We start from the raw sequence: 22,213 nt of genomic DNA on the forward strand, positions 1-22,213 counted from the left end.
TTGTCCACATGGAATCGAATGGAATGGAAGTGGAGATAATGAACAAACCACATTTTCCACCCACCCATTCACATCATCTCTCCTTCAATTCTCATCTTAAATTTGCCTTCATTCTTCTCTTCCTGGTTCTTTTCTATCAGTAAATGACTCGTTGTTTTTTACAAGCACCACACAGAAATGACACACTTTCCTTTTCAATAGAGAAAGTCTTGAACTGTAAGGAAATTAATAAGAAAAGGGGTTGAGATCTCAATTCTGATACTATATTTGAGGCAAATCCCATCTTTCTTCAACTCTTTACTGTTTTTTTTTTTAAGTTTATATTTTGAAAAGTGTGTCATCTCTCTTAATTTAGTCCTGAAACTCTCTCTCTTAGGTCACACATTATAAAAAAAAGGCTATTACCAATTCTCTGATTTTCCATAAACTGATATTCAGAAGCACTGGCATTATATATAAATGCAGCACAGACCCTCTTATGTGCTATCTAGGCTGTAGCTTGAGAGAGCCAAAGGACAAAGCATTCTTATTCTTTTGTGCAGAAGAAGTGAGAAAACCCAAAAAGAAAATCCCCAAAGAAAAAAAAAAAAAAACATATCTTCTTGGGGTTTGCAGAACAACCCTCTGTGCCAGAATTAGAAGGTGGGGTTTGAGTTGGATATTGGGTCCCTTGATTCCAATGTCCCTCTTTTGTTCCTTTTGGTTTTGCAGCAAGATTTTGTCTGCCTTGTTCTGTGAAACCCAAAAAGAATTTGTTTTTATTTCTCATAGGTAGGATAGAGCAAGCTAGCTAGTAGCTACACATTCTGGGTTTGGTTTGTTTTCTCATATTTCTTCCTTTCTCTCCTCTTTTGTTTTCATTTTCAGAAACTCCCAAGACAAAAAGAAGCAATCTTGTATTACAGTATTCCTCAAGATTCTGGAAAAAGATATCTGTTTTTCAATTTTCTGGCTGGAAGGTCATACATAGAAGCATTAATGCATGACTCTTTATGACTTTAAGTAACTCGCTGCAAAAATAGTGTCCTGATGACTTGAGCAAAAGCTGAAAGCTTGAACCCACTAAGCATTTCACACAATCAAAAGTTCGTGGTTTTTGAGTCTTCTACAATTTTTGAAGCTAGTAAATTAAGTCCTTCCCCATTTGGAAACTTGAAGGCTGTAACTTGTAAAGCAGAAGAGAACAGAGGAGGTGAAGATGTCTGCAAAGGTGTTTCATTCATTCAGAGATGAGAATCGTGATCTCCATAAGCAACTTGGGTGCATGAGCGGGATTTTTCAGCTGTTTGATCGCCGGCATTTCCTCTCCGGCCGGAGCATCAATGGCCACAGTCACAAGAGACTTCCTCCAGGTATTTCTGTCTCATAAGAACTCTAGTAAAAGTTTCAAAAATGGACCTAGAGAATTTGCTGAACAATTCTGTATGATCATTGATGGTTTACCATAAGCTATTTCTATTTCACATTCCTAGTTACAGAGAACAGAACATACGATTTAGCATAACAAATACTTGGGGAAAAAAAAAATATCTGCATTTGTGGTTTCATATGCGTAAAATTTGCTTCTGCATTTTTTTGAAACTGTTGATTGTAATTTGTTGTGTTTGCGCTCTTTTACATATATAAATGATTTTTTACAGGTGAGAATGGCAACCAAGAAATAGATCCCAAAAGCAGAGCACTGCCCAAAGCTACAGTAAGAATTCAGAACATGATCACTTCTTAGTAATCTAGTTTTGTTTTGATCAGAGGCATTGAGTACATTCAACTTGCAATTTCAGGATAAAAATCGAAAAAAGGCTGTCAAAGAGAGACGAAACTCCACAGAATCATCCACAACCACTGTTTCTTCATCTTCTTGTTCATCTAGCTTCTCATCATCTCTTGAATACAACAAAGCAGCTCAGCAAGAACAATCCTCGTCTGGCCAAACAATTTACAATGACAGACACACTCGGGACCTGTCCATGAACAAACCGAATATTTCAAAGCCCTTAAGTCAGCAATCCTTCGACTCAACCTACAGAGAAGCCCGTGGCATTTCAGTCAGACCTGGAGGAAAAGATGGAGTAGGTCATATATTGAAATACATAGACTCCCCAAGGCCTTCACAACCACTAAAACCCATCAAGCCAAGGGTTTCTGGTGGCGAGTCATTTCAAGTTCATGCCAAGCTTCGGGAAGCACATCGAAATTCCAACGAGGAGAAGGATGGTTGCATGCGATTTGCGCCAAAAGAAGCAAGGAGGCTGTCTTATGATGAAAGGGCATCACGAGATACAGTGAAATCCACAACAAAACTCAAAGAACTCCCAAGGCTTTCCTTGGACAGCAAAGAACGTTCCATTAGGAGAGCTTGTAGCCCCGAAACAAGATCAAATCATTTCTTCAAGGATCTGCAGAGGGAGAATGGGAACTGTGACAAAATGCTTGACCTGCAGCCAGAACCCGGAAATTCTAAAAGACCGAATGTTGTTGCAAAGTTGATGGGATTGGATCTCTCAGATTCAGGGTCAACCAGTGTTACTCCATTGAGGCTGATTAATACCTGTCCATCTGATAGATTTGATCCCTTGTCCAGATCATTGAGAAAAACAGATGAATCCAAGCAAGATGTTTTGTCTGGGTCCCCAAGAAATATGCAGAAGGGCTTCAGCTCACCCCAGAGGAGAAGTGCCAATTCAGTCATGCAGCCCACCGCAAATTCCAAGTTTCCAATAGAAACAGCTCCTTGGAGGCAGCCACATGGAAGCAAAGGTCCTCAATCAACTTTCAACTGTCAAGAAGAACCTACAAAAGCACCAAAGTCATCACCTTCAGTATATGGTGAAATGGAGAAAAGACTAGCAGAACTAGAGTTCAAGAAATCAGGAAAGGACCTCCGAGCTCTTAAACAGATACTTGAAGCAATGCAGAAGAGTAAGGAAAACTCGGAGGACAAAAAAGAAGCCTCAAATTTTGCCTCTCAAGTAAGCAACAAAAGTGGTTTGTCTGAGAGCACAATATCAGCAAGCAAGAGAAATACAAAACGTAGCTCATCACTTCCAGCCACAGCCATGGGTTCCAAATCCCCAAAGAGTTACAAATCACCAATCATCATCATGAAACCCGGTAAACTCATGGAGAAAACACACAACTCTGCTTCCACAGTGATCTCCAGGGACAACAGATCATGTCCGCGGAGGCTTCAGACTAGCAACCCTGGTGACAACAGAAAGGAATTGCTTGACAGGAAAGCCAAAGATTTGACTCCAAGAAACATTCATACTAGTGATTCTTTCAATGGACACCTTCGCTCCACTGATAAGAATTCTAATGTAAGAACTTCTAAAGCTGCACAAAAACCAAAGATGCCCCAGAGTGAAGAAAATTCCCCGGGCCCAAGTAGGAGCATCACGAGCCCAAGACTGCAAAACAGAAGATTTGGATTGGAGAAGCAATCTCCTCCAACCACTCTATCATCAGAGTCAAGCATGACCAGAAGGCAACACAGTAGGCAATCACTAGAAGCAAGCACCCCGGGTAGAAAACTCAGGCCAAAATCTCCCAGTTTTCATCAAAGCAATTGCCAACTGAGCGAGACTAGCACCAGTACAAGAGCTATGAGTCACCAAGATGATACCACTTCTCAGCAATCTGAAAGCAACAGCAGCTTGGCCTCACATGCAGACACAGAAGCCACAAGCATTCATCAGTCAGATAAGATTAGAGATACTTGCATGAAGCAGCACAGCCAAAAACAAAACGTAAGCGTGTTCTGGCTCTCATTCGTTCCAACAAGTAATCTGCTATTCTGCTTAATAAACGGGTTATTTTATTTTCTTTCATCCAGAGGCCAGCAGTAGGGTTGAGTGATGATAGGTTAACAGCAGAAAGTGGCAAAGCTTCCTTAGAACAACCAAGTCCTATCTCCGTTCTTGATTCTACATTCTATAGGGACGACTCGCCTTCTCCTGTGAAGAAGATATCAAATGCCTTTAAAGGTGAAGTTCTTGTGCATTTGACACCTGATTATATAGAATACAAATATCTATATATTGAATTTCCTCAAATTTCTTGCTGTAGATGATGGTGGGCAAAATCTGGATGAAGCAGAGTATGGACCGATGGACCTAGGTCTGATATCCAACAGTACAACGCCCAGTCTTGGTGCAGAGATTGACCATAAAAGGTTAGAGAACCTGAAGCACCTGATTCATAATCATCGACATATGAGCAGCACACATGAAGAACCCATCTTCGGGCCCATTACTTTCCTCTGTGACCGCTCAAATCCAGACCACATGTACATTTCAGATATATTGCTAGCATCAGGAATTCTTAGGTATCTCGAATCTGCGTGGACAACCATTGAGCTCCAGACATTCGAACTCCTGATCAACCCTAATTTGTTCCTTGCACTGGAAGAAATTAGGGCAGATATAGAGCCTTGGGATGATGGAAAGAGATGTGAAAAGATTCTCCAGTCCCAATCAGAGGAAAAAATTCAAAGAAAGCTAGTGTTCGATGTTGTTAAAGAATTCCTAGTTCAAAAATTAGTTGTGGAGAACTCTTTCAAGCAGTGGTTCTCACCAAACAAGCTGGCAGAAGGGAAACCAAGAGGGCAGCAGCTTTTGACAGAATTGTGCTCCCAGGTTGATCAGCTACAAAGAAGCAACTTGAATGGCAACCTAGATGATGAAGATGAAAGTTTGACAAGTATCTTGTTGGAAAATTTCATGGATCAATCACAGAATTGGACAGTGTGTGATGGTGAAATTCCGAGTGTAGTGTTGGATGTTGAGCGATTGATCTTTAAAGACTTGATAACTGAAATTGTGAGCAGTGATGCAGTTGACCATGCGGGTTGGTCTGGTGGGCATTGTAGGCAACTGTTTTCCAAGAAGGGGCTCTGGTAACATTGTTTTTCAAAAACCTGAATGGTATAAGAAATATGGTTTGAGAAGCATCTGGTCAGTAGCTTTCATACATCGACCAAGGGAGTGGGACTGATTGCAACAGTGAAACTCAGGCTCTGGTTTTTGTATGTTGAGCAGTTGATACTTATAGATCAAACCGTGAGGGGTGATTGTAGGCAATTATTCTCTGCATACGGACTTTGGTAATATAGAATATATTCTCATGCAGAATTTGTTGTGAGAGAAGGGGAGGGGGGAGGGGGGAGGGACCATTTTAATTTGACTTCCATTACTATCTTTTGGTTTATCTTCTCTAATCACAATTACTGGGTTACCGTTTAGCTCCTCTCTAACATGTAAATCTTTGATAGAGGCTAATGATACATCTGTAATTTGAACTACATTTTGATATTATGTTAAAGGTTTATGGGGCATTTTCACAGGAAAGGGCATTTTATTTTACAGTCATTCCTGTTTTTTGGTTCTATTGTCTCTAATATCACAACTATTGGGTTAAAGTTTAGTAAAGTTGACACACATAAGTTAAACAATAAACAGGGTATTATGGTAATAGTACACAAAGTCATATCATCTGTTAAGATCAGAATACATAGATGGCACATATATCAAACCTCACTTGTTCGAAGATGAAATTTGCATATAAATGGTTTAATAGAATAATGCTCAGCTGCAATAGAGAGGTACACAGTGGGCAAAAGTACCAAGTTTCTGGGACCAGACCAACATTACAAGATCCTCAGGGAAATAGACACTCCCTCTCACTCTTCCTCTAAGCATATACTTATCAACCACTTAACAAAGTTCTTAAAATCTTATGTAGTAATACCATCATTGAGGGATTATAATCAACCAGGAAGCAAAAACCAAATACTACAAAAAAATTTCATCCCTCCATGGAAAACTCACCAAAATTGAGGTCGATGCCAAAATAGGAAAAAAAAAAAAAAAACTATCAGATAACAAACTTTCTATTTCAAGTGATCTCTACAATAATATAAACATAATCTACCATGAAGAAGATGAAGCAAAAGGTTCGCTTGCATTGTTTTTGCTAAAGAGAAATTCTAACTGTTTTTTTTCTTTTTTCCTGCAGAAATATCTTTTTTAAAAAAAAAAAAAAAACTATGAATCTCATGTTATACACACAATTATGTCAACCGTTGAAGCCATGAGGTTCAGCAATATAGTCTCTTTAAGTAAATACTACATCAAACTAACAAAGCAATTCAATGCAAGTTGGATGTAGATAAGATTCATCCATAACCTTTAATATCATTTTAGAACAACAGGATCTTGAGTTACACTACTGTTCAATGAGAGAGTTAGCACACTGTACACGTTTGATTTTGTTTAGTAAACAACTATATGTAAATAAAGCAACAAAGCAACAAGCAGGATAGCTATAATACTTGTGCACTCATTGGGAGAAATATCAAGGAAAGAATAGAATTTCAATTAGAAAGAATCATTAATTGGGTTGATCACAGAAACTGACATTGACATACCTCAAAAACTTGTTAAAGTGGGAAATTTCCCTCCAGAACTTTGTAATATCCATTCTATAGTGTCTAGTATGCAGACAACAATATGTGAACCAGCTTCCACTACCAGTCTCCTAAACAAGTGTACAAATTTTAGTAACGAACAACCTAGTTTACAACTGAGCAAGCTCCTGTGAGTTTTCCATGGAGTTCTTCAGAATTTTTTCGGCCCTCCTTTTCTTTTCATCCTTTTCATTTTCTCTCCCGAACCAGGGACACACTTCCTCAAAACCCTTCTTATGCGGCCCTGAATGTAACATAGTACCTAAGGACTTCTTTGACATCCCAATCTTAAATTGCACAGTGGGTTTCCTGCTCGAAAGAATCTTTTGATCCTCCTCCAATTCAAACGATTTGTTCTTGATTGCTTCAATGGCTGGGGCAAAGGTCTCCAGCACTGAAGAACATTTATCCTTGGCATGGTTCTCAGCCTTAAGATTTTCCTCTGTTGCTTCGATTGACAGTTTAGCTGGAAGAGTAACCTGAGATACTTCTGTCTCCCCAAATTGCAGAGGTGTAGCAAGAAAAGGGTTACTCTCTCTTGCTTGTTTCGCCTTTTCAACATCCCCAGGGTCAACAGAGGGTCCTTCCATCCCATTACAGACTAGCCTACGCTGAAAATTCAGCAGGGCCCGCTCCACATTTCTCTGTTGTTTTTCCTGCTCAACTATAGCACTGTCAGGTTCTGTGGCTCTCTCATTGCATGTAGTTGATTGGGAATACGTATGTGGTTCAGGAAATGGAGGCAACCAAGTAGGTATATGCTCTCCAGGAGTCTCTTCCCCGCTTTGCCAAAAACTCGGAGTCAGCTTCCGGTCCTTAATAACTGGGAATTGAGGAGTAGAGTAGGCAAATGGAACATGCTCAGTTTCGGCAACATACTGAGAAATTTCCTTAACCGTCCCTGAACTTGCGAGACAATGATTAATATCTGAAGCACCTGCAAACCCCTGAGCCACGCTCAGATCTTCCAACCCTTGAATGATATCAAAAACATTACAATCCGTTCTGCCAGATAAATTTGCATATAAATGTGCCGTCTTTCCAACGTTACGAATGTACTGAACCGCAACATCCGAAAGTGTTTCAAGAGCAGACAACTGGAAAGTCTGAAACCCCACTATCTCACATACTTGCGCTACTGCAATCTTAGAAACAGCTCGTGCAAAATCATCACCACCACCGCTTGATTTTCTCAGTGCTCTATTGAATTGCTCATGCTCTCTTCCACTCTCCCCACCCCCATCGCTCATATTCAACCCCTCATATCACGAAAGCGGTACCTTCAATACAACATTGCTAGCGAAAACTATCAAACAACCACACCATTTACCCACAACACGCCATCAACTATATCTCTTATCCCTCTGCTTCTAACCTAAGAAAATGCAAGAAAAAAAAAAACAAAAACACAATCTTTATTAAACAGAAACAAAGAAAAACCAAATTGATTGAATTATACTAAGCTGAATCTCATCCAACAATTTGATCTAGTTTCTTAAAGGGAGCTTCCAAATTTCTATAGCGACCAAACCCTAGGATTCCAACTTCGGAGTTCAAAATTTCAAAATACAAAAAATTGGGCCAAGCAAAGTGAGGAATAGAAGCTAAAGAACAAAGGAAAAGAGCGGGAAGCTTACCGGAGAGTCTGGGGTTTGGGATCTAAGCAGAAGCAATTGAAGAGTAGAAAGTTGAGCTGGGAGAGTCCGCGAAACTCCGAATCGGTTCCGAATTGAGAATGATTGAAGCAGAAAGGAAAGTAAAAAGGGGGAAAGATTTGAGCTTGGGTGGGTTGGGGGGGCTTAAACCCTAGAAAAACCACTGGATCGAGAGAGAGAGCGAAGGTGGGTTTGAGTTGTAGATGGGAGACTGTGATTTTGATTTTGATTTTGATTTTGATTGTTTGTTACGAACCAGAAAGAAGGAAAGAGAGATCAGCACACCTGTCCCCTATAGAGCCTCCCCACTCTTACGACATGTCGGTTTTTTAAAACTTTGCTAGGTAACATACTGCAAATAGTGAAATAAAGGGTTTTTATCATAGGTGGGGGTCTGAATTTTCTCAGACCGGACAAAATGATACATATATTTTCAAAGTGATCAAATAGATACCTGGACTTTTAAAACCACATCATTAATGTGCTTCCGTGTATATTTCGTTATTCCTCCGTTAAGTGGAGGGGTAAATCAGACATTTTACTCAAATTAGCCACTGAAATGACTGTCATAACCTATCTGACATGGACAAACACATTTCATTCCTTTCTATCTTACTCTCCCTCCAAACTCTTTCCCCCAACACTATTCATGTGAAACTTACCATAAATTTTACCTCTAATTATTGTCTCTCGATAAATAATAACAATATGGGACCAACATTCCAATTTCCAACATCATGTTTTCTCGAATAATTTTTATTGTTTTTCAAAAAGTAACCCAGAATTGCAATTATTTTTTAAAAAGTAAAATTAAGAAACACAAAAAAAAAAAGTGATTATACAACAAAGTATTCTAGAAAAACAAAGCATAACGATAAAAATTAATTGCAATTCTAATTTCATAGGATTAGACAATTTGAAATATTGATCATAGGATTAGACAATTTGAAATATTTTGCTTTATGATTATTGGATTTAATTATTTATGAGTTACATAGAATTATTTATATTCATCGTCTTGTAGAGTTTTTAGCAAATTTAATCAATTTATGTTTTTTTTTAGTTAAATGGGTCGCATTGTAAACCTTAAATGGGTCATTTTGTCTAACACGACACGACCTATTTATTAAATGAGTTAAGCAGGTTAGAAACGGGTAACCCGTTTAATAAATAGGTTGGGTTTGAATTTAAATTTTTGACACGATTATTAAATGAGTTGGGTTTGGATATGTCTCTTGCGACACGACAAATACATTGACCCGACATGGATCCAACCCGACACGACCCATTGACAGCCCTAACCTTAGTGATGTGATTTCAGAAGTCCAGGTACTTATTTGATCATTTTAAAAGTCCAGGTACCATTCTGTGTTGTCTGAGAACGTTCAGACACTACCTATGATAAAAACTCGTGAAATAACAACCAAAGTCTTAATAGAGAGCATCTTTCTCTTTTTGAATCAAATTGACAAGAATTGCAAAGTCTTGTTCAACTTCAAGATGGATGGTATGCATTGCTTGAAGCCATGAAACCAAGCTTCTACCTCTTTGTCTCTCTTATTACTCAATTTCAAGAAGATAATCCTGTTTGGCTCCAATTTTGTTGCAGCTGGTCAACAGTCTCTTTTCTGCGCGGACATGCCAGCACCGTTCGGGTGCGGTCGTCGGGGGTGTCCCTTGACCTGACTTCTATCAAGCGATTGTAGACGACGAGAGCACCAACCTCGTCGTGGGATTCTTTGTGCCTCGTGGTGAGGACTTTGCTGAAGTTTCTTCTTGTTCACAAGTCGATACTTAATATTGCAGATTGAGCAGAGCGAAATCATCGGGAAGTATTGAGATCTTGCTAAAGCGTGACTTTAGCTTGGCTGGGTTGCTAGGGCGTTACCCTTGCTTGGCTGGTTCTGTAACCGTTGTGGTCGCGGCACTACCGTCGGCTCCCGAGGAGACTAGGACCGAAGCACGTTTGCAGAGGGTTTGGCGGCACTGAAAGTCGGCTTTTGAGAAGACTAGGACTAGGAGTGTGATCACCGGTAAGAGAAAGAGAAGGAGAGGAGTTGCTCTTAGAGAGGTTGCTCTAGAGAGAACTTAGATCATCTTAGAGATGTTGTTGAATGTTGTGAATGTGTCTTGGTGTTGGTGTTTGGTCGTGGTACTACAATCGGCTCTCGAGGAGACTAGGACCGAAGTACGTTGACAGAGGGTTTGGTGGCACTGAAAGTCGGCTTCTGAGAAGACTAGGACTAGGAGTGTGATCACCGGTAAGAGAAAGAGAAGGAGAGGAGTTGCTCTTAGAGAGGTTGCTCTAGAGAGAACTTAGATCATCTTAGAGATGTTTTGATGTTGTGAATGTGTGTCTAGAATGAGAGGAGAAGGTGTTTATATAGGGAAGAAAAAGAAGAGTGAAATGATGAGTGGAAGAAAAATAATGAAAGTGGAGTATGAAAGTGATTTGTAAAATATGGAAAAGATAGAGAAATGATGGAATGAAAGCAAAGCATGAAGGTGCAGAAACATGGAAGTGATGATGATCTATTAAAGAGATTGTAGTAGAAAAATATATCCAAGGAAAAAAAAAAAGCATCTAGCTTTCTTCATGTGGGTAGGAAACATGAACATGTGAATATTAAGCTGGTTTTAGGTCAGTTTCTGCCCCTTTATTCCTTCAATTATTTCTCCAACAAGACTTCAGAATGAGCCTTCGACTTCTTCATAAAAAATGTTCCACTATGAGTGTAGATCATCATGACAAAGTTTCAGAGCTTTATTCCATGCGGTTGGGCCGGAAATGCTGCTGGACCTCTTACAGGTCCAGTTTTGCTTCTGTAGAAAATTGGACTGATTGTTTGAAGGCCTTCCACTCAAAACTAGCTCTGGCACTCTTCATAAGAAATGATCCTTGGGATTTGTAGATTTAATCTGGAAAGTTTCAGCTCATTTGAATTTCGTTCGGTTAGTCTGTCGGCCCTCCTTCCTTGTTTAGTTCGGTTTCTCCTAGCCGAAGTAGGAAAATGTGCTAAAGTTAACTTTTCATGCTTCCATAGTAGACTTTATTTAGCCTCTAAATATATATTTCGAGCTTGTCGACAATATATAGCTTGAGCCACTGACATTGGCTCAATTTCTCCAACACATGCCTTGTCAGGCCAAAATGTTCATTTTGGGTCCAAACAAATCCAAAGTTGATTATTATTATTTTTCCTCTTTTTTTTGTTAAAAAAAGTTTTGAAAAAAGGAAGACTATTTTACATCTCCGCGCTAGGGCAGATCTGCAATCTCAACCCTGAAGGACTGACGTGGGAAACGTACCTATCACGACAGCCCGTAAATATGGATTTCGCAAGAGATTTACAAATTGCGTGACCCAACGCAGAATTGCTGGCAACGGGGATTGAACTTAGATTGAGACTGAACCACAAGCACACTCATACCAATTGAACCAACCTTCGTTGGTAAAGCTGATTATTTTGTTGCGCTGAACCATGTATGTATGAACTACAAAAAAAAATAAATCAATCATTGGTTGACGTGATTTCTACTATATATACTTGTTGGAGTTTCTTTGAAAATTTGCTTAGTTTCTTGTAACTTTTTCATATAACAAGTAGCTAGTATAGCGTAATTGTTTCTTCCTTGTTAATTAAATATAGGGAAAATGACCTATATAGTATCTGACATTTTAGTCATTCTAAATTTTCATACCTCAAGTTTGAAAAACTTCAGAACGGTACTTGACGTACTTACCCCAACCGAACTTTGATACCTAAAGTCGTTAGCTCCGTTCTGGAGTTTGCCAGATGACAATTTTTTAAGGGTATTTTCGTCTCTTCATGTCTTAATCGATTTATTTTCCTTCTGGGATCCAAATTTAATCTGGGCACCCGCAAAAGAGCACCCATCTCCCCCTTCTCTGAAGCACTGCAACCAAATCCGATCCCATATCCAGAGGTCGAGACTATGATCAACGAGCTCGATTCCGATAAGAATTAGATATTAATTCCGGTACGTCTGCGGAGAGGTACGGCGGAGGGCGAACAAGGATGGTGGGTGGGGTTGCGTGTCTCTGGACTGGGAGCCGTCATTGGTTCTGTGTGCAGATCGAAGTCATGAACTTTGGTGGCAGCCGTTTAGCCCTTCCTCGGAAAAATAAATAAATCTGGGAGTGGGTGACGCCTCAGCAATCCGGCGTCGTTTTTGTCCAAATTGATCTTCTCTATCACGGCGAATTAGATATTGTGGTCGTTTTGGTTCTTGGCGATTTGGGCTCGAGGTTCTTCGGCAAGGGGTCGTTTGAGCTTGACGGTGAGAATTGATTTATGGGTATTTACATTGAAATCAATCAAACTGAATGATTTGAATGCGAATCATATAGAGGTGAATGTGGGTAGCTTTGTATCCGTGACTGGTTAATGTTTCTTCATTGAATTTGGTGCTTAATAGTGGAGAAAAGATGAAATCTTGGATTGATTATGATGCTACTTCGAAATGATTAGAGATAAGATTGAGTATGTTGGGGTGAGCTCTACTTCCATGATTACATATCTCTACTTCAATGATTTCTAGGAAGTTTTCATCGATGGCTTTACCAACTAATTCTCCATTCTGGGCTATCTCTACCAAGTCGTGTGATTTGTTCTTCACACCCTTGATGGCTTTACCAACCCATTCTGGGCTATCTCTACAGGACATCATAGCTTCAAATTTTTGTAACCTTAATTCCAGATGTATGGTCATTGGGTTGATCAGAAATGTCTCTTTCAACAGATGATCCTCTCTTTTATTAAAGTAGAGATTATTGAAAATTGGCCATCAAGGATTCAAGGATATGAAGAACGAAATACATTGAAGAACAGAAATCATAGCTGAGATCATTGAAGTAGAGATTATTGAAAATTGAGGTTATAGAAGGAGAAAGATTACATATTTATGCCATATAATTGAGAGCTTAAAGCGTAGTTGAGACTAAATCAATTGGTCAGTGCTGGGGAGATTCAGAAGAGAGAGAGAGAGAGTAGACTGAGCAGTGAAGGAAGAAGGAAGAAGGAAGAAGGAAGAAGGAAGAGAAGAACAGTAGGGAGAAAAAAAAGAAAGTAAAAGATGCTTTGATAAAAAGAAATGGATTAAGACTGAAAAGATAAGTCAAATAAGACAGAATGAATTTTCTGATGTCTATTCTTCTCACATATGGAGGTATATAAAGAGGGATACAAGAATACAATTGACTTACGTACGTGTCTATTCTCTACCACACACAGAATATGTAAGTACTAACTACAATACAATTACAATATATTCAATTCCTAATATCGTGTCATGACTCACGCTAACACTCCCTCTCAAGTTGGTGCATACACATCAACCATGCCAAACTTGCTTAGTGAGTCATAAAACGCCTTCCTGGAAACTCCCTTGATAAGTATATCTACAAGTTGCTCTTCAGTTGGAACAAAAGGAAAACTAATAATTTTGGCATCCAACTTCTCATTTATAAAGTGACGATCAAGCTCCACATGCTTAGTACGATCATACTGTACTGGATTATGTGATATGTCAATGGCTGCCTTGTTGTCACAATACAACTGCATGGTACTTTTGAGTTTGAAACCCATATCACGTAACAGATTTCTCAGCCACAGCAATTCACACACTTCGTGAGCCATACCTCTATACTCGGCCTCAGCACTAGAACGTGCCACAACCTTCTGTTTCTTACTCTTCCATGTAACCAGATTACCTCTCACAAAGGTAAAGTAACCTGATGTCGACCTCCTGTCTATAATATTTCCAGCCCAATCTGCATCTGTGAAGCCACAAACCTCAAGAATGTTGTTGTGTTTAGAAAACAGTACTCCCCTTCCTGGAGCAGACTTCAAGTACTTCAAAATTCTCATAACAGCATCCATGTGACTCTCGCTTGGGTTATGCATGAACTGACTCACCACACTCACTGCATATGCAACATATGGTCTAGTATGAGCCAAATAAATCAAGCGTCCAACCAACCTCTGATAGTGAGCTCGATCAGTAGGTACCTGATCTGGATACTCAACTAAACAATGGTTCTGCTCAATAGGAGTATCAACAGGTCTGCAATCCAACAAACCTGTCTATGTCAGCAAGTCAAGAACGTACTTCCTCTGGCACAGATAGATTCATTCTCTCCCCCTGACTACCTCAATTCCTAAGAAGTATTTAAGTTCACCCTAGTCCTTCATCTCAAATTCAGAGGCTAGCTGTCTCTGCAGTCTATCCATCTCAACAGTATCATTGCCAATGATCACCATATCATCCACATAAATAATTAGAGCTGTTACCTTCCCTTGTTGATGCTTGAGGAACAAGGTATGGTCTGAGTTGCTCTGTCTGTAACCAACCTTGCGCATGAACTGTGAAAATCTCCCAAACCAAGCACGAGGTGATTGTTTGAGACCATACAGAGACTTTCTCAATTTACATACAAAATCACCAGGAGAATCAACTACATACCCAGGTGGAAGGCTCATGTACACTTCCTCGGCTAACTCTCCATGAAGAAAATGCATTCTTGACATCAAACTGTCAGAGTGGCCAGTTTAAACTAGCAGCGAACGAGAGCAAAACCCGAATAGTGTTCATCTTGGCAACAGGAGCAAACGTTTCATCGTAGTCTATACCATACGTCTGAGTAAACCCCTTTGCTACAAGGCGTGTTTTGTACCGATTCACTGATCCATCTGCATTATGCTTCACGGTAAACACCCAACAACAACCTACAGCCTTCTTGCCTTGTGGTGGAGGCACAAGTTGCCAAGTATTGTTCTTCTGCAACGCCTCCATCTCTTCCTCCATTGCCTTCCTCCACTTTGGACCCCTGCACTTTGTTAGGTACTGATACAGCAGATATTTGATTCACAAATGATTCATATGACTTAGACAACCTCCTAGTGGACATATAGTTGGCTACTGGGTATTTTGATTTGGCAGTAAGAGTAGGTTCATATTTTTTGACTGATTGACCACGAGTGGTCCTATTTGGTAACACATATTGCCCAACATTAGACTCACTACTACTAGTACCAGTGGATGGACATACCTCAAATGAGTGATCTTCAGTACCAGGAAGCTGTGGGTCAGGGGTAGAAGCGATGGCAGGAGGGGCAGTTGTATCTTCAACCTCATGTTTAGTGATTGAAACTGGTGTCTGGATGTCTGGAGCTTCTGCTGCTGGAAGAGACGAGCTAATGGTGGTCTCAACTGGATTCGTCAAAAAACTCCCTGCCTGTGTGACTTCCACACCTCCTTCTGATTCCTCCCCCTCTCCATGATACAGCTCTTCAAAATATGAATTCTCCCCCTGAAGAGCTGTATTCGAAGAGGAAAAATAACTCATGTCCTCAAAGAAAGTAACATCCATAGTGACATAGTACTTTCTGGTAGGTGGATGATAACATTTGTACCCTTTCTGATAGCCTCCGTAACCAACAAACACACACTTAAGTGCCCGGGCATCCAACTTAGACCTTTGGTTTTTAGGGACATGGACAAAAGCAACACAACCAAAGACACGAGCTGGAAGATTATGAAATGAAGGTAAGGAGACATGACATGCAAGAACCTCAAATGGAATTTTTCCTTGAAGGACACTGGATGGAAGACGATTGATAACATGGGAGGAGGCATGTACAACATCGCCCCAAAGATACTTAGGCATATGAGCACTAAAGAGAAGGGCACGAGCCATATCAAGTAAATGACGGTTTTTCCTTTCAGACACTCCATTTTGTTCTGGTGTTTGTGGACATGTAGTTTGGTGAACAATCCCATGGGTTTTGAAAAACTCTTGGAAAACATGATTAACATATTCTCCCCCATTGTCAGAACGAAGGGCTTTAATGGTGCTATGGTATTGTGTTTGAACAAGAGTGCGAAAGGTTTGAAAAGCTGGAAATACTTCATCTTTGGTTTTAAGAAGAGCAACCCATGACAATCTCGTACAATCATCAATAAACAACACAAAGTATCTCATACCCGATACAGTGGGTTCTCTAGAAGGTCCCCAAATATCATAATGAATCAACTCAAAAGGAGTAACACTTTTATTAGAAATACTAGGAGAATATATAAGTAGCACAATGACTCTTTGCCAAAACACATGTTTCACAATGTAAAACAGACTCATCCACACCAATAAACAAAGTAGGCATGGTTTTTCTCATAAGACTAAAATAGGGATGCCCTAAACGGCGATGCCACAACCAAATTTCACTTAGCTTATCAGAACTCGAAGTCAAAGCAGCGTGGGACTGTGCTCTTGGTTTCTCTTCTGCGTATGTCTGATCCAGATGAAACAACCTGCCCCTCAGATACCCCCTACCGATTATCTCCCTGGTGGGAAGATCATGAAAAATCACATACATAGGATAAAAGGTTACGGAGCATTTAGACTCAGTATTCAACTGGGGAACAGATATCAAATGGTGAGACAAGTCAGGCATATATAACACATTATGAAGTTCTAAGGTGGGAGTAATACCAACTGACCCTGACCCTAACACAGGAAAAGCCTCACCATTGGCATTGGTTACATAGGACACTAGTGGGGAAGACAATTCAGTAAAATATGATTTGTCATAAGGTCATATGATCGGAGGCACCAGAATCAATAATTCATGTATCAGAACCAACAATTTTACCTCGACCAGCTATAGAGGTTGTAGGAGTAGCTCCACCTACTGTATGATGATCTTATCCAACCACTCCATAGAAATCTGGTTCTTGGACCAATTGAACAGCAGCTGCTTTCACCTTAGGACGATAACCTTGCTTTTTAGGTTTAAGATGTGGGTTCAACTTCCAACAAGTCTCCCAAACATGCCCAAGGTCGTTGCAATAAGAGCATTAAGGACGAGGGCGGTTGCTGAAGCCTTGTGGGAAACCTTGCTGATGAAGTGGGGTTGAACTCTGCTGCTAAAGGAAAGGTGTCGGTGACTTGGCCTGAATGGTTAGGCTGGATATTTCAACCTGTGTATGTTTGACACTTTCCTACTGAGACACATCCTTGCGGATGTATGTAAACGCTGTGTTCAAACTAGGAGCGTCTGTCATTCTGAGCAATTCTCCCTTGGCATTGCTATGCTTCACATCAAGTCATCTCAAGAATACGTGAACCCTTTCAAGTTCTTTTTCCTTCTGGTACCACACAAGATCTTCCTGATTCTTGATCTTGCAAGGACGCTTCTGATCAATTTCAGCCCATACATTCTTCAGCTTGGTGAAATACACAGCTACTGGTTGCCCATTCTATTGCATACTGGCAGCTTTACACATCAATTCATGAACTTGTATAAAATCAGACTCATTTGTATACAGATCCCCCAATGTCTTCCATATTGCTTCAGCAGTCTCACACTCTTCCACCAACTGTAGCACATCCTCAGTCATGGCTTTGAATAAGATTGCCATCACAGATCCATCATCATCCTCCCACTTAGTATAGGCATCCACATCCTCATCACTAGGAGCTTTAGTTGTTCCAGTCACATGCCCCATCTTGTGTATGCCACGAAGATGGACAGACATAATCTTCTTCCATGTTCGGAAATTGGTACCATTGAGTTTCGTACCCCCAAAAGAAACTCCATCTGAACTTCGGATAGAAACCTCAACCTTCTGAACCTCATTGATCTTGGAACTCTGACCTTCACTGTCATCACCACCCATTGCAATAATACAATAGCAAAAAACACAGAAATCCCAAAGTATGCAGCGGAAATAAGAAGAACAGAAAGCTCCAAAAATAATAATAACAGTTTGTTTTTTTTTTTTTGGAACCTGTTAGAGTTGACTGGGCTGAATGGGTTGACCGAGTGAGGCTAACCGAGTTGACTGAGTTGAGGCGAGTTGATTGGACTGACCGAGTTGACCGATTGGGCGACGCACTGAAGAGACAAGGCAGAGACACGACAGTGGGCTGAGCACGGCGGAGCAATGCAAAGGATGAGGACGGCGATCTTCACAGATGAAGCCGACGATCTAGGTGCTTTGCGGCGTCGCCGGGAACTGACGAAAGATGACGGCGATCTCGAACTGGTGCACGTTCTGGTATGATCTGAATGACTGGGTCTGAAGCAAAGTCGAAAAGTGGAGCAGATGACCGGATGGGGCGGCGGAGAAATCCGATCCGGTGAAGTTGATCTCTGGTGCCCAAAGCCAACTGTTAGGTCTGAACAAAGGAAGACGAAGGCGGTCTTGAACAGAGGAAGACGAAGCCGGTCTGGTCGTGAGATGGAGAGGGCTGGTCTGGCAATGTCGAAGTCCAAGAAGAAGACGCTCTGGTCGTTCTTGGACGGACGTTGATGCAAGACGGGATGACCACGGGAGGGCAACGCCGTTTAGGAAACAATAACCCTAACAATGGGGTTTTTGAGATAATTCAGAAAAATAAAAGTAGAAAATAAGAGACAAAGTCCTCTCGGATCTTTGCTCTGATACCAAGTCAAATAAGACGAGATATAGAGAATGAATTTTCTGATGTCTATTCTTCTCACATATAGAGGTATATAAAGAGGGATACAAGAATACAATTGACTTACGTCTCTATTCTCTACCACAAATAGAACAGGTAAGTACTAACTACAATACAATTACAATATATTCAATTCCTAATATCGTGCCATGACTCACGCTAACAAGATAGAAATACCCTTCAAAGATTGCCAACTAACAGCCTCCTTAACGGAGCTAAAGGTTCCAGGTACCAAAGTTCAGTCGGGGTCAGTACGTCAGGTACCATTATGAAGTTTTTCAAACTTGAGGTACAAAAATTTAAAACGACCGAAACGTCAGGTACTGTAGGGTCATTTCCCTTAAATATATGCTTGACTTTTAGCTCCATTTTGTAGATTGTGGTTTGAGGTTTTTATTTTTTTATTTTTTTTTATTTTTTATTTTTTTATAATTAACTGAAAGAAAACAGGAAAGCAAACTACAACAGAAAGCCTCTACAAACACCCTCTCCCAGCTAATCCAAAAGAAACGCTGGGAACACAGAAAGGGGAAGGCAATGATGCCAAACTGCAGAATCCCTATATCTAAGATCAAAAGAAGCTAGTTTGTCAGCTACAAAATTAGCCTCGTGAAATATATGTCGAAATCTGATAAACTGAAAGAAAGTTACAAGCTTTTTAATGTCTTCCACCAGAGTCTTGATAAGCCAAGGAGTATAAGCTATTCCCAAAATGCAATCAATAAGGAGTTTAGAATCTCCCTCCACCCACACCTTAGAGAAATTGTAAAAATAAGCAGCATTCAAACCATCTCTAAGTGTAGTAGCTTCAGCAGAAAGAACATTGGTCTCACCAATTTTATTTGAAACAGCAAACAAAGGATAGCCATAAGTTTTTCTCAAGACAAAGCCAATAGAGGCCTTACCTGCTTTCACAGAGCCATCAAAATTAAGTTTAATTTCATCATGATCAGGAGGCTGTCATTTGATGTGATAGTATTTTGAAATCTTGGCATTACACTTTTTAGGATTTGCTTTCCAATATTGGATCCCAATATTGCAGCCCCAAAAAGTTTGAGTAGGGGAATGATCCAACTGTTGGAAAATGAGCTTGTTTCTAGAATGCCAAATAGAGCTAAAATGAGAATATGAGAAATGACTTAAGGAGAAATAGCCGAATTTGTTGTAAATATTATTATCTATGTGGATGTTCATGTAAATACTCATTAGTTATGTATTTTGATGTAAACCGTACCTCTATATAAAGGAGGCTAATGAGACTGAATGATAACACTTCTACTTCCTCCCAACTATTCTCTCTCCATCTTCTCTTTACTTTATAACACGTTATCAGCACGCTTGCTCTTAATTTTTTTTTCACTCTATGATGATTTAAGAGTTTTTGGTGCAACTTTGTTGCTTTTGACCATAACTCATAATCTACGAGTCAAAATTTTTAGATTATATGATGGCACGCTATTATAATTTCGTCAATTACCTTAATTCTTTTTTGTTTCATCGATTATGTTTCCTTTGTATCCCTGCATCCATAATTCATGGTTTCAACGGTTTTCGTTTTTCAAGTATGCAAATCATACATGCAACTTGAATGATTTATATATATATAGATATGATTCCCATTGAAATATTATTTGTATATTATTCTATTTGTTTGTTTTGTTATTTATTGTATCATACCATAATTACACAATCATGAAAATTACAATTTCATTATGAATAGACTTCTTATGACATATTACGTAGCCAAGTAGCTAGCTTTAGATTAATCATTGAATCCTTGATGACCTCTATTATTGTTCTATCTCTTATCGACACAGTTTTATTAGTTGGCTTGATACAGCCAATTTTGTTCATTACTACTTACTGCGAACCATCTATAACTCTGTATGTGGTCACGTAAATTGAGAATTTGTTTTGATTGTTTAATTAAATGTCATCCTAGTCCATCTTAATTGCTTTTTGGCTTAGATGCCATATATCAGTCCATATGTATATCAATTAAATATTGCAAGAACAATATCATGGCATAGCTTCAGGTATGTTCTTTTAAGCATAATTGATCAAGTTCATTTTTTTTTTCTTTTTTTTTTTGAATAAAGTTCATTTATTTTTCTTATTATTCTCTTTTGTAATTTAAACTAATCGAAACCCGAAGTTTCTTGATCAGATTATATGATGGCCTGAAGTTCCTCAAGAGTTCTAATGAAAAGTTGCTACATGAAGTTTCTTGATCAGAACTAATGCATGCATCGAATAATGAGGGCCAGCAGATCCTCGGTGTTATACGTACAACTAAATGTATGAAACTCACATAGTTCTTGATTCTCGACTGTAAGAGCAGTAGAAGTTCCTCAACTTTCAATATTTGGGTTCCCTCCTCCTTATCAATATGTGCGAATTTGAGGTTCAAACGACCTGTAGTTTGAAGATTGACATTAGTCGAAGCCAGAAGCTTTCTGACTATACATTATATATAAAGAGAACTTAAGTTTCTCCACAGGATAAAATTATGTCTTGTGTAATTAATGGAGAGCTTTTATTATCATGTACTCTGAAGAGACCGGACTAGAAGTTCTATGTTTTCTCTTCATTAATAGAACCAGAAGTTCTATGTATTCTCTTCATTAATGGAACTAGAAGTTTCCACAGTTAATTTTATTGCATAGTTTATCTATTTATTTTTCCTCCTTGCAATTTTTCTATTTTATTATGTACTTTCATTACAGTACTTATCTTTTAAATTAATTTTTTTTGTTAGTCATACGGACTAGCAGTCCTATACCTCGAACATATGAATTTTGAATGTAATTTCTTTGAACCAGAAGTTCAAAATTTCATAGTAGAGCCTAAAGGTCTAACAGTAAAACTCAAACCCGAAGCTTTGAGTATAAAATATAAATTAGTTAAAAGTGAACTTGAAGATTCACTTTAGTCACCTCGAGCCTGAAGTTTCGAGCACCAAATTAATTTGAACCCGAAGTTCAAATTACGGAATCTTAGAACTTGCAATTCATAGAAAAAAAATATTCGAACCTGAAGCTTCGATTACAGATATACATTCACAGTTTATTTAACTCTATATCCACTTCAAACCAGAAGTTTCGATGAATTCTCGTATGTCGTTTGATAAGTTTTTTTTTTTGTACAGTTGTACAAGAAGTTCACTCCACCTTAGAACTTGGAGTTCTAATTGTGCAGACTCGAGCCATAAGTCTCGAGTGAATATATAGACAATTTATCATACAGTTTTAATCTGGGTCAACCTCAAACCTGAAGCTTTGAGGGGATTATTTTGACACCAATTTAAAAGTAAGCAGATATTTAACCGTTGGTTTATGACGAATGAGTATGAGTATACCCCAAATTTGTGATCGTGGATTTTGTAATTATAAGAGATCAGAACCTGTAGTTCCTTGATCCTTAATTACATGAGGACTTGAAGTTCCTCAATGATCATACTCACTAGATGACCATCTAAAATCCCTCATTTATAAGTTATAGTCATGAAGAAAATATAATAATCTTCTCAGATTTTACATATCTGATTGATGGCTTCAGAAGAGCACATAATATTATTACCTATAATGTATA

The 22,213-nt window shown here is 39.2% G+C and overlaps 2 protein-coding genes across 2 annotated transcripts; one reads left to right on the forward strand and one right to left on the reverse strand.

The window, feature by feature from the left end:
- The first annotated feature begins 251 nt into the window (after positions 1-251).
- LOC133726281 (protein LONGIFOLIA 2-like) lies at positions 252-5,383 on the forward strand. The gene is made up of 5 exons (XM_062153790.1): positions 252-1,352; positions 1,641-1,696; positions 1,782-3,746; positions 3,833-3,983; positions 4,066-5,383. Exons 1-5 carry the CDS (start codon positions 1,199-1,201, stop codon positions 4,896-4,898), a joined length of 3,159 nt encoding a protein of 1,052 aa, XP_062009774.1. The 5' UTR covers positions 252-1,198; the 3' UTR covers positions 4,899-5,383.
- Positions 5,384-6,349: 966 nt separating this feature from the next.
- On the reverse strand, positions 6,350-8,356 carry LOC133726282 (transcription initiation factor TFIID subunit 8-like). The gene is made up of 2 exons (XM_062153791.1): positions 8,101-8,356; positions 6,350-7,838 (listed from the first exon to the last, which is right to left on the reverse strand). Exon 2 carries the CDS (start codon positions 7,711-7,713, stop codon positions 6,574-6,576), a length of 1,140 nt encoding a protein of 379 aa, XP_062009775.1. The 5' UTR covers positions 7,714-7,838; positions 8,101-8,356; the 3' UTR covers positions 6,350-6,573.
- Positions 8,357-22,213: the final 13,857 nt, after the last annotated feature.

The sequence above is a fragment of the Rosa rugosa genome, chromosome 1 (assembly GCF_958449725.1).
Source record: "Rosa rugosa chromosome 1, drRosRugo1.1, whole genome shotgun sequence".
Lineage (NCBI taxonomy): Eukaryota > Viridiplantae > Streptophyta > Magnoliopsida > Rosales > Rosaceae > Rosa > Rosa rugosa.

Bases quoted from the DNA above. Each gene is read 5' to 3' on its own strand.
- LOC133726281 (XM_062153790.1), top strand. From the start codon at position 1,199: ATGTCTGCAAAGGTGTTTCATTCATTCAGAGATGAGAATCGTGATCTC. The intron at 1,353-1,640 runs GTATTTCTGTCT...GATTTTTTACAG, and splicing joins TCACAAGAGACTTCCTCCAG to GTGAGAATGGCAACCAAGAA. The intron at 3,747-3,832 runs GTAAGCGTGTTC...TCTTTCATCCAG, and splicing joins AGCACAGCCAAAAACAAAAC to AGGCCAGCAGTAGGGTTGAG.
- LOC133726282 (XM_062153791.1), bottom strand. From the start codon at position 7,713: ATGAGCGATGGGGGTGGGGAGAGTGGAAGAGAGCATGAGCAATTCAAT.